Source organism: Tupaia chinensis, unplaced genomic scaffold (assembly GCF_000334495.1).
Source record: "Tupaia chinensis unplaced genomic scaffold, TupChi_1.0 Scaffold000085_1, whole genome shotgun sequence".
In the NCBI taxonomy this organism is placed as follows: Eukaryota; Metazoa; Chordata; class Mammalia; order Scandentia; family Tupaiidae; genus Tupaia; species Tupaia belangeri.
This window is the reverse complement of record NW_006159547.1, coordinates 1,588,239-1,598,631: the sequence shown is the minus strand read 5'-3', so window position 1 is coordinate 1,598,631 and position 10,393 is coordinate 1,588,239. Positions and strand designations below refer to the sequence as shown.

Here is a 10,393-nt window from a genome sequence, read left to right as displayed (position 1 = left end):
ATATATATATATATATACACACACACACACACACACATATATATATATAAAGAAACAAGAAATGGAAAATTATTTGTTGATGATAACATATATGATTAAACCACTATATAGTGTATTCTGGATGGGAAATCACATTTTGTATGCTGTGATGATGTTCAGTGCTTGAATGTAAAATAAATTAAAAAAACCAGGCACTTGAAAAACAAAGTTGAAACAAAATAAAATCCTGAAATCTCTCTTTTTTTGTAATCTAGATGTAATGCAGAGCTTTCCTTATACTTTAACATATTTCTTATATTAATCCACTTAATTTACCTTATAGAATGCTCACCATTTCTGTTGCCTGTTTAAATAAATCACTATATAGGAAAAAGAAATATGTTAAAAGGTACATAATTAAAATTATAAACTATACTCATAAATTTATTTCTAACTAATAAGTACTAAAACAGTTTTCATTATTCGCTTACTGAAAAATTAATAAGTACTCACTAAATGTGGTTCTGTTGGCACCAAGGATGTAGCAATAAAAATGACTAGACTTCTGCCTCCTTGGAACTTATAGTAGGAGAGGCAGGGAAGACATCATAAGGAAATGTATAATAAAATTTCAGTAGCAATCAAAGATTGGAAAGACAGAGCACAGTATAAAGATGGAGTCTGACCTTTCAAGGAAGATCCCCTATATGAATAAGTCTTAGGGGAAGACTTCTCAAAATCTATTAAGTTTTTGACAAGTTACTATCTTAGTTGGACTTTTTGTTATTTTTGTTAAAGTAGTATAAACACATCTCATATTCAGAGAAAAATTTACTATTTATCTCTTAGCCTCCCAAAGATTGCTTACCGCAAAAATTCCATCCATATTTCAGTATTTTACTTCTGAAGTGAATTTTATAATGGGGTAGGCATGCTCACATTTATTCATTTTACAAAGACTGAACAGGGACAATAATAGTAGTAACAGCTACTACCATTTATTTAATACTTACTGTGTGTCAGGTACTTTTAATATGTGCTGGCCATGTGTCATCTCATTTAGTTCTTTTCTATTTCTATTTGATGGAACACTTACTAGTATTCCCTTTTTGTTTATGAGTAAATGAAAGCCCTTTAGCAGGGAAGTGGAAGAGTTGGATTCATATATAGGCAAGCTCATTGTTAGAGCCTGTATTCTTGACCCCTACACGAATCATCACGGAGGTGTTACGTGGCTATCTATTCTCTTATTTTGTTAAAAAAATAATTATTCTAAGTATGCATACAGTGCTTTCTTTATTACTTTCATGTGCAGTGTAGCCAAGGTGAAGAAGACAGCATGAGTGACCTTACGACTTTGGACAGGAAAGCCCTCTTACAGCATGGTTATACAGGCAGCCCTTACGGTGTACAGCAGAGTGCAAGGAAATTGAATGCAGTAAGTTATCAGCACGTTTACTTATTTAATAAGCCACTAAAACAATTTACTCTCCAAGATACTGCATATCTATAATTGGATAAATAATTGGCAACAATTGAATTTGGACTGAGGTAAATATTTACTAATGTGCAAATTGAATCCTCATTTTTATAAATAATTGAGATATGTTTGGTGTTTTATATGGTGAGAAAATTGTCTTGAGTCTTTGAGAGTTTGTAAAAATTTAGTTTATACTGTTTAAAATATTAATTAGCTGCTATATATGTTAGTGGGCTTATTTGGCATCTCCTCCTTCCCTCAAAAAGTAGCCTTGTTGTTTCTTTTGAAAGTCATAAGCTGGTAAAATTAGTGAATTTCACAGTAGTTAATGAAAAGTTCAGAACGAAGTAATTTTATCTTTAGAAAAATTGAAGCAAAACCTCAGATGCTCAATATTGACTTTAAATTTTGTCTTTTACAAAAACAATTAGGTAGATACTTAGACCAGTTCTGGTACAAATAGTTAATTATAACATTTCTGTAGTATCTTAGGGTACTGGACCAGCTGCTTGAAGTAGGAGTCCCCTGGCCACCCTTGATACCACCAGATGCTAAATATCTTAGGCATACCTTTAATGGATTTATGGAGTGTAATGTGCTGGCTCTCAAGTTGAGAAAACTCTGGTGTAGATAGCCTAGTTATGAATTTAGCTGGTTACGTTATTATTGTTGAGAGGAAGTTCAATATGTATTTTCTTAGGATCACAATCATCCAGAATCAATATGTCTGGGATTAACAGCAGCATGTAATCAATCTTTGGAACAGATGGGCTATTTTTCTGTTGATATCCAAATTTGCAATCTTGTTACAGTTCGTTTACTAAAGCCACTAATGCATGATTTGCTATACCTATTATTATTTAGATATTTATGCTTAATAAAAAGTGATATTATTATTATAATTATTCTAAAAATAAGAAAGCTAATTTATGAGGCTTATTTTGATATATTTCTGAAGGTATGCTTGAAATGGATGTTACCAGTACTACAGTCCATTGAGTGCGAAGCCATCTGGATGGCTTTCTTATTCTTACAATTATATTATTAGTGGTTATTTATCTAAATTCTTCATTAATGTTACTGTATTACAGTATCACTAATTGACCTCCCCCCTCTCCCCAGAAAATGTCTATATGTGTGAATTCTCAAGACATCTACAATTATTATCAATTTGTTTTTAAAATATCAGTGGAAACTCCTTTATTTAACTTTTAACTACTTAAATAAAAACAGAAGCAATGAGACTATGGTTTTTATGTCCATTTCTTCTAGGTTTTTTTTTTTTTGTCATTTTTGAGTGTTGTCAGATATTTTGGATCAGTATGACTTCTGCTTGTAATCTGCTTTATCTTTATACAGACCTTTAAGTCAGTGTGTCTGGAGGGTGATTGTAATCTTTCCTAGAAAGTATCAGCCACTCTAAACTTCAGCAGTCAAGGTGGATTTATGAATGGGCTCTAGGATGTTCATTAATCTTCCCTCTTTTGTTTGCTTCTGGACTTTACATCTATGTTCTAGCCGATATGGAGTTTCCTTTTACATAATTTCAACATGTTGTCCTCTTTCCAAGCCACCCTCAGGTATGATAAATATACCTTGATTAACCTGTAGGTTCCATGCTTTTTCTAAATTTAAATTGCTGTTTTAAATCTGTTACTAAATAAAATCATTATGAAGAGTCATGAACTTAGAGAACATTAAGATGCAGTTGTATGTTATATAAACTTTATATAAGATATGTTTAGATAGGTAAGCTATATATCTTGAATTCTACTAAACAAAACTATTATATTCATTTATAAGCTAATAATTATGCTCAACTTTTTCAGGTTTCTTAGGAATTTTTATTTTTTGATTTTCTGATATACTGTTAGACATTCTTATTTAATATTTTGTGTAAGTTATTTATTTATTTTCCATGCTTATTTTTTTCTATGACCATAATCTACCCCCTACCTCAAATGGATCTGGATCATGGGCAAAGGTGTGTCCTACGTACTCATAGAGTCTCTAGACTTAAACAGAGAACCTTCCCATATGGGCATCACAGAGCATCTCATTTTACTGCTGAGTCACCATCCCGTGTCAGTTTTAAGTAAAGCACTCTACCTTAAATTACATTATCTTACTTAATTTTGTTTATTAGAGTGTCAATAAGATGATAATAATTTACTTTCTGAAAGTAGGACAAGCATTACTTTGATTCTTAATTTTTTTCACCTCTTTTACTTGTTCACTAAATGAAACATTTAGTGATTATAGTTGTAGCTAACTGAAATGAAATGTTTACATATCTTTCAAGTTGTCATGATTTAAAAAAATACTAAAAATATTTTTAGATGAGATGACTTAAAAAAATACTAAAAATATTTTTAGATGAGTAGAAAACATGAAAAATAGCATGAAGACAGTTTAATCAAACCAGTAATTGAGAAAAGTTGATCAGGTATTATTAATTTATTATACACATCATGGGCTACAAGCCCCAGACCATGGACCAGTGCCATCTGTGGCCTGTTAGGGCCCAGGTCCCAGAACAGTACTGTCTACAGGGCTGTGTAGCATGGGGTGGGCAGCAGCAAGTGAGGCTTTGTCGGTGTTTGCAGACACTCCCTATCTCGCATTGCTGCCTAGGCTCCACCTTCTGTCACATCAACAACGGAATAGGAATTTCATGGGAGTGCAAATTTGATTTGGGTCTTCCTATAAACAACCCCTCTTCCATGTTCTGTGGAAGGATTGTCTTCAATGAGTTCACTGCGCAGTGCCAGGAATAATGGAGACTGTTGATATGCATAGGAAAGATTATCATCTTTTTAATGATGGCAGAGTTTCGTTATTTTGTTTTGTTTTGTTTTCTTTAAAATTTTTAATAGAGGGTTAAGTGATTCAAATTCATTTGCAGTTTCTTTTGACCAAACCCTTTTTTGTATCAGAGTAGGTATTTTTCTTGAAGCAGGTTAAAATACCTTTTGCAGGGTAACTCTTGAGGAGAAACCTAGACAGGAAAGATGTCATAGTCTCTTCTTTGATTTAGATTCCATGAAACTTGAAAACATCTCATGGAAATCTCAAATGATCTCTCCCAAAATTTAAGTGCTTTACTTTATAGAAGATACACTACATTTTTATTTTTTTATTTTATTATTTTTTTTGGAGAGGTTTTTGCTATAGGACACGTGTGCTTGCCAGACAGACAGAGAGACAGAAAGCGAGAAATTACCCTCCAGGGGGGTTGGCCACGCCGCAATCCCTTCTCTTCCATTCTCCGCTCGGGATCTTGGGCACGCATGCACACGCGCCCGGCGTGAGTTTAAGCCACCGGGTCCGGGATGCGAACCGCGGTCGACTACGTGGGAGTCCAGCGACATAGCCATTACGCTAACTGCTGGTCCCATAGGCTACATTTTTAGATTAAATAATTGAAATTTAGATTTATTAATGATGGGTAATAATCTATATTTATGAAAGGAATTACAATTACTTAATTTATAGTTTAGGACTCTTTTTATAACTATTGTATTGTTCTGCTTTATGGACAATTAAATTGTCTTTATTTTATCTTCTCAGGAAATTGTGGCTGCAGAGAAGAAGAAACAGACTGTCTCAGAGCAGATGATGATAGACCACTTATCTAGGTGAGAGTAACTGGCAGTAGACATTCATTCAAAAAGTTTTCTTTTTCATGCCAGGCACTCATATTCTTGGTCAGTCAATGAGTGGATAAGTCAATGGTTCCCACACTTTTTCTATTTGTTGCACTTTTAGTGTTTTAGTAATTTTTTTTTCATAGCATTTGTAGGCAAAGAGAAACATCTACTAGTTCTATTTATTATTTTTTGACTAAACTACTTAATAAGTATTTGGTTTTTTAACAACATAATGGCCATTTGGAAAAAAAAATACATATAAATTGAAAGATAATCCTTTTGTTTCATTGTTGAATTGCCAGTTACTTACTAATGGGATGGACACATCTTTTGAGCACTGCACAGTCTCTCCAATCTCAGAATCATTTAGGATGCTGCCATATCACTTTCTATTCAATATTGACTTTCACAGTTTTCTTTTTTTTTTTTTTTTGAGAGATTTTCACTGTAGGGCCCGTGCGCTCACCAGACAGACAGAGAGAGACATAGAGACAGAAAGCGAGAAATCACCCCCCAGGGGGGATGGTCACACCGCAATCCCTTCTCCTCCATTCTCCTCTCGGGATCTTGGGCACGCGCGCACACGTGCCCGGCGTGAGTTTTAAGCCACCGGGTCCGGGACACGAACCGCGGTCGACTACGTGGGAGTCCAGCGACATAGCCATTACGCTAACTGCTGGTTCCCACAGTTTTTTTTTTTAAACCAGCTTTGCAAAGATGTGACATTATTGGAGGAATATGTTGTGATATCTTGTTGACTTGTGAATTTACAGTTGTTTACATGGTGTCCAAGAGATGTTGAGTATTCCTGTGTTTCCCTCAGAAATTAAATATACCCCATAATGCCCCTGTGAATTCACTGTGGTTCCTCAGGGTGACTTGATGCATTTGAGAACCATTGGGACTGTCAGGAATTTTTCGGTGTAACAGAGACTTACATGTAGCCCTTAGGATTTTAGCTTTGTCCGTATCTTTAGCTTAAGGTATTTTGTGAATCAATAAAATATGGGAAAAATGATATAAACTTTCTCCTTTATCTCTCCAGTCTTTAAATGTAGGAGTGCTCCAGGGCTCACTTGGTGGTTGTCTCCTATGCTTACTTCCAATGTAGTCTCATCCAATAGCATGCCTTTAAAATCCATCTACATTGTGATGCTTCCCTAACCTAAGATTCCAATTTAACATATTCCAATCTGAGTTCCTGAAAATTCTACTTTTTCTCCCTCAATGACCAAATCCTCTCTAATTTTCCTCCATGGCCATTCTATTTTTCAGATTATGAGGCCTATAATCTCAGTGATAACTTAGATTCTTTTCTCTCCCCTCTTTTTTCCCCCTTTCTTTCCTTTCTTACTTACTTACTTTCTTTTTTCCTTCCTTCCTCCTTCCTTCCTCCTTCCTTCCTTCCTTCCTTTTTTCTTTCTTTTCTTCCTTCCTTCTTTCTTTCCTCTTTTCCTCCCTCCTTCCTTTTTTCTCTTTCCTTCCTTCCTTCTTTCCTTCCTTCCTTCCTTCCTTCCTTCCTTCCTTCCTTCCTTCCTTCCTTCTTTCTTTCTTTCTTTCTTTCTTTCTTTCTTTCTTTCTTTCTTTCTTTCTTTCTTTCTTTCTTTCTTTCTTTCTTTCTTTCTTTCTTTTTCTTTTCCTCTCTTTCCATGCTATCACTATATATCCTTATAGCATACCAAATGAATTTTCCCATCCCAAATACACTGTATATTAATTCAATTAAAGATATTACCATGCACCTTCTCTTTCTCTGCAATTCTATACTCAGTTTGTCAGCGGACACTCAGTTCTACTATCAGAATGAATTTATTCCTTCTGCTGCAACTATTCCTGCTCAAACTAAAACTTTCTGCCTTTTGAATTATTTCAGTCAGTTTCTGAGTGAACTCATCCTGTCTGTGTTTGCCTCTTATTGGTTTGTTCTCAAGTCAGCAGCCAGAGTGAATCTACTAAATGGCAAGCCAGATAAAACCTTCCTGTAATTTCTCATCTCAGTCATGGTAATGGTAAAATCTAAAAGACTTAGTATTTCCACAACTGTAGCTTAAAAACACAATCGTTAGTTTTTGCTCATGTACCTTTAGGTTAGCTGTCTAGACTAGGCTTGGCTGAGGAGCTCTTGCATGTAACTCTCTTTGGCCAGTTATATATAAGCTAAAGTAATCATTTTAGTTCTGTGCTTAGGCCTTAATAAACATCCTATATTTCCATTGGTTCTTTTGTGCTTCTGTCATCTCCAAGAGAACACCTCTTGGCTATTTTCTTAGTCTCGAAGACAAGATCCTCTACAAGTGAAGCTAGATTATGTGGCAGAGACCATACTAAATGAGCAGATCCCCAGCCAGTCTGTACTTACACGAGTTAGTTCAATTTAGATGAGTAAAGCAGATTAGCTGTATATAATTAATTGAAGCACATCAAATAGCAAAGCTCAAAGTCAAGGGGTGAGAAAATACACTCTACTTATAATGTGGCCACGACAAGGATGTAGATCACAAGGGCTAAAAAACTGGGGCCAATAACACAGTCTATATAAGCCTGCCATTGAGCTGCCAACCATTAGACCTTAAACCCTCTCTCCTACTTCTCTCCTTCCCTGCTCCTGTCATTTGGATTGTTCTGGAACATATAGGTTCTACTATTATCTGTACTTTGCATTTATTTTCCCCGGAAATCCATCTGGTTGCTTATTCATTTTACCTGATGTCTTTATTCAGAAGTCATCTTGGTGATGTCTTCATTGGCCATCAAATCAAAAATTTATAACTCCTTATTCAAAATTTTATATCTCCTTTATTTTTCTCCTTAGAAATGATAAATTTGTAATTTACCTTGTATTTTCCCAATTTTTTCATGTTAGTTATCTTCCTGCCTTTTCACAATGTCAACTCCTGGAGGGTAGTGCTCTTTGGAAGTTTCATGCATTGTTGCATTCCATTCTTTAGTATAGTAACTGGATAGTATATACTTGTAGGATGGGTAAATTATTGAATGGATGAATTGAAAAGGAGAACTTAATTAGAGTCAGTGGAACCGGATTTTAAATTTAGCTATGTGATTAACTTGCCATTTAAGCTTTACAATTTTTCTTCTTTATATCTTGATTTCTGTCTCTGCCAAATGAACATTAAGGTGTCATAACTCAAACATTCTGTGTGTGAATATTTAACATAAAACTGATAGATAAAGTGTGAGAATAGAATAGGTGCCATATTTTGGTAAATGTCAGCCTTTTCATTTCATAAACTTTAAAATATATTTTAATGCTCAATTTAAAAAGAAGCCTTGGTGTGCAGAAACTCCTTAATCTGATGTAATCCCATCTGTCTATCTGGGGGATTTATGCCTGTGATTTGGAAGTCTTGCTTAAGAAGTCTTTGCCTACCCCAATGTCTCCCAGAATTTCCCCAGTGTTTTCCACCAGTAAAGAGTTTCTGTACAGCAAATGACACTGTAATTAGTGTGAATCAACAACCCTCGGAATAGGAGAGAATTTTTGTTAACTGTGCCTCAGATAAGGGACTGATAACCAGAATACATAGGGAACTCAAGCAGCTTACCCAGAAGAAAATGATTAACTCAATTAAAAGATGGGAAAGTGAGCTGAATAAACAACTCTCTAAGGAAGACATAGGAACAGTCAAAAGCGTATGAAAAAAATGCTCAACATCCCTCTTTGTAAGGGAGATGCAGATCAAAACCACAATGAGAGGGATCAGCAGTTAGCGTAAAGGCTATGTCGCTGGACTCCCACGTAGTCGACTGTGGTTCGAGTCCCGGACCCTGTGGCTTAAACTCAGGCTGGGCACCTGTGCTTGCATGCCCAAGATCCCGAGAGGAGAATGGAGGAGAAGGGATTGCAGCAGTGGCCATCCCCCCTGGGGGCGGTGATTTCTCCCTTTCTGTCTCTCTCTGTCTGGCGAGTGCACGTGCCATATAGCAAAAACCTCTCCAAAAAAACCAAAAAAACCGGGCCGACAGGGTGGGCGGTGGCGACCTCACGAAGGTTCCAGAGGCGCCAAATGCCGGAGGCGGGCCTAGCGCAGGGGCGGTGTGGACCAGGGCTGCAGTGCTGCGCTGAGTGAGCGCACTCTGTGCAGGGTCCCCTTCCCTGCGCGACTGCAGCTCGGGTGGTCGGTGCCCAGTGAGACCATGGCTTCGACCGTGGAAGAGCTACAGAAAGATCTAGAAGAAATAAAGGTGTTATTGGAAAAGGCCACTAGGAAAAGAGTATGTGATGCTCTTACAGCTGAAAAATCCAAAATTGAGACAGAAATTAAGAACAAGATGCAACAGAAATCACAGAAAAAAACAGAACTTGACAATGAAAAGCCAGCTGCTGTGGTTGCTCCCATTACAACAGGATATACAGTGAAAATCAGTAATTATGGATGGGATCAGTCAGATAAGTTTGTGAAAATCTACATTACCTTAACTAGAGTTCATCAAGTTCCTACTGAGAATGTGCAGGTGCATTTCACGGAGAGGTCATTTGATCTTTTGGTAAAGAACCTAAATGGCAAGAGTTACTCCATGATTGTGAACAATCTTTTGAAACCCATCTCTGTTGAAGGCAGTTCAAAAAAAGTTAAGACCGATACAGTTCTCATATTATGTAGAAATAAAACAGAAAACACACAATGGGACTACCTGACCCAGGTTGAAAAAGAGTGCAAAGAGAAAGAAAAGCCTTCATACGACACTGAAACAGATCCTAGTGAGGGACTGATGAATGTTCTAAAGAAAATTTATGAAGATGGAGATGATGATATGAAGCGAACCATTAATAAAGCCTGGGTGGAATCAAGAGAGAAGCAAGCCAAAGGAGAACCAGAATTTTAAGACTTAAAGTCCTTTCAAGAACTGTGATGTGGAAATTCTGATGTTTTCAATAAGGGAATGTTGGTGAGCAGCACGTATAAATCAACAGATAACTATTTACACAGCCTCCTAAGTAAAGACAGTGAATTCTCCATGTCCTCCTGGAGAATTGATTTGAATAAAGTATGCTTATTGAACACTTCCTCCAAAGATGATTTTGTTAGCACCCTGACCATTTTGTTCAAAAAAAGGATTATATTGCATTATTTGAAATAATGAAAATGCTATGTATTTTTGTTCAGCTAAGAGATAGAAAACAAAAGTATTTGTCTGCCTTTAAGTTAGTGACATCAATTCTAGTGTAAGAAAAAGAAAATGTAAAACTTGAATTTTTATATAAAATACAAGTTTGTACTTGTACTTGGAAGTTGATTTCTTACTACCAGCTGCAATGCATTAC

At 36.1% G+C, this 10,393-nt stretch overlaps 1 protein-coding gene and 1 pseudogene across 1 annotated transcript in view; both read left to right on the top strand.

The window, feature by feature from the left end:
* Positions 1 to 10,393, top strand: part of CAPS2 (calcyphosine 2) — a 63,230-nt gene that overhangs the window by 15,172 nt on the left and 37,665 nt on the right. The window contains 2 exon segments of the mRNA XM_006142846.2: positions 1,295 to 1,417; positions 5,030 to 5,097. Of these exon segments, the coding sequence (XP_006142908.1) occupies positions 1,295 to 1,417; positions 5,030 to 5,097 (191 nt within the window).
* LOC102499251 (calcyclin-binding protein pseudogene) lies at positions 9,265 to 10,023 on the top strand (annotated as a pseudogene).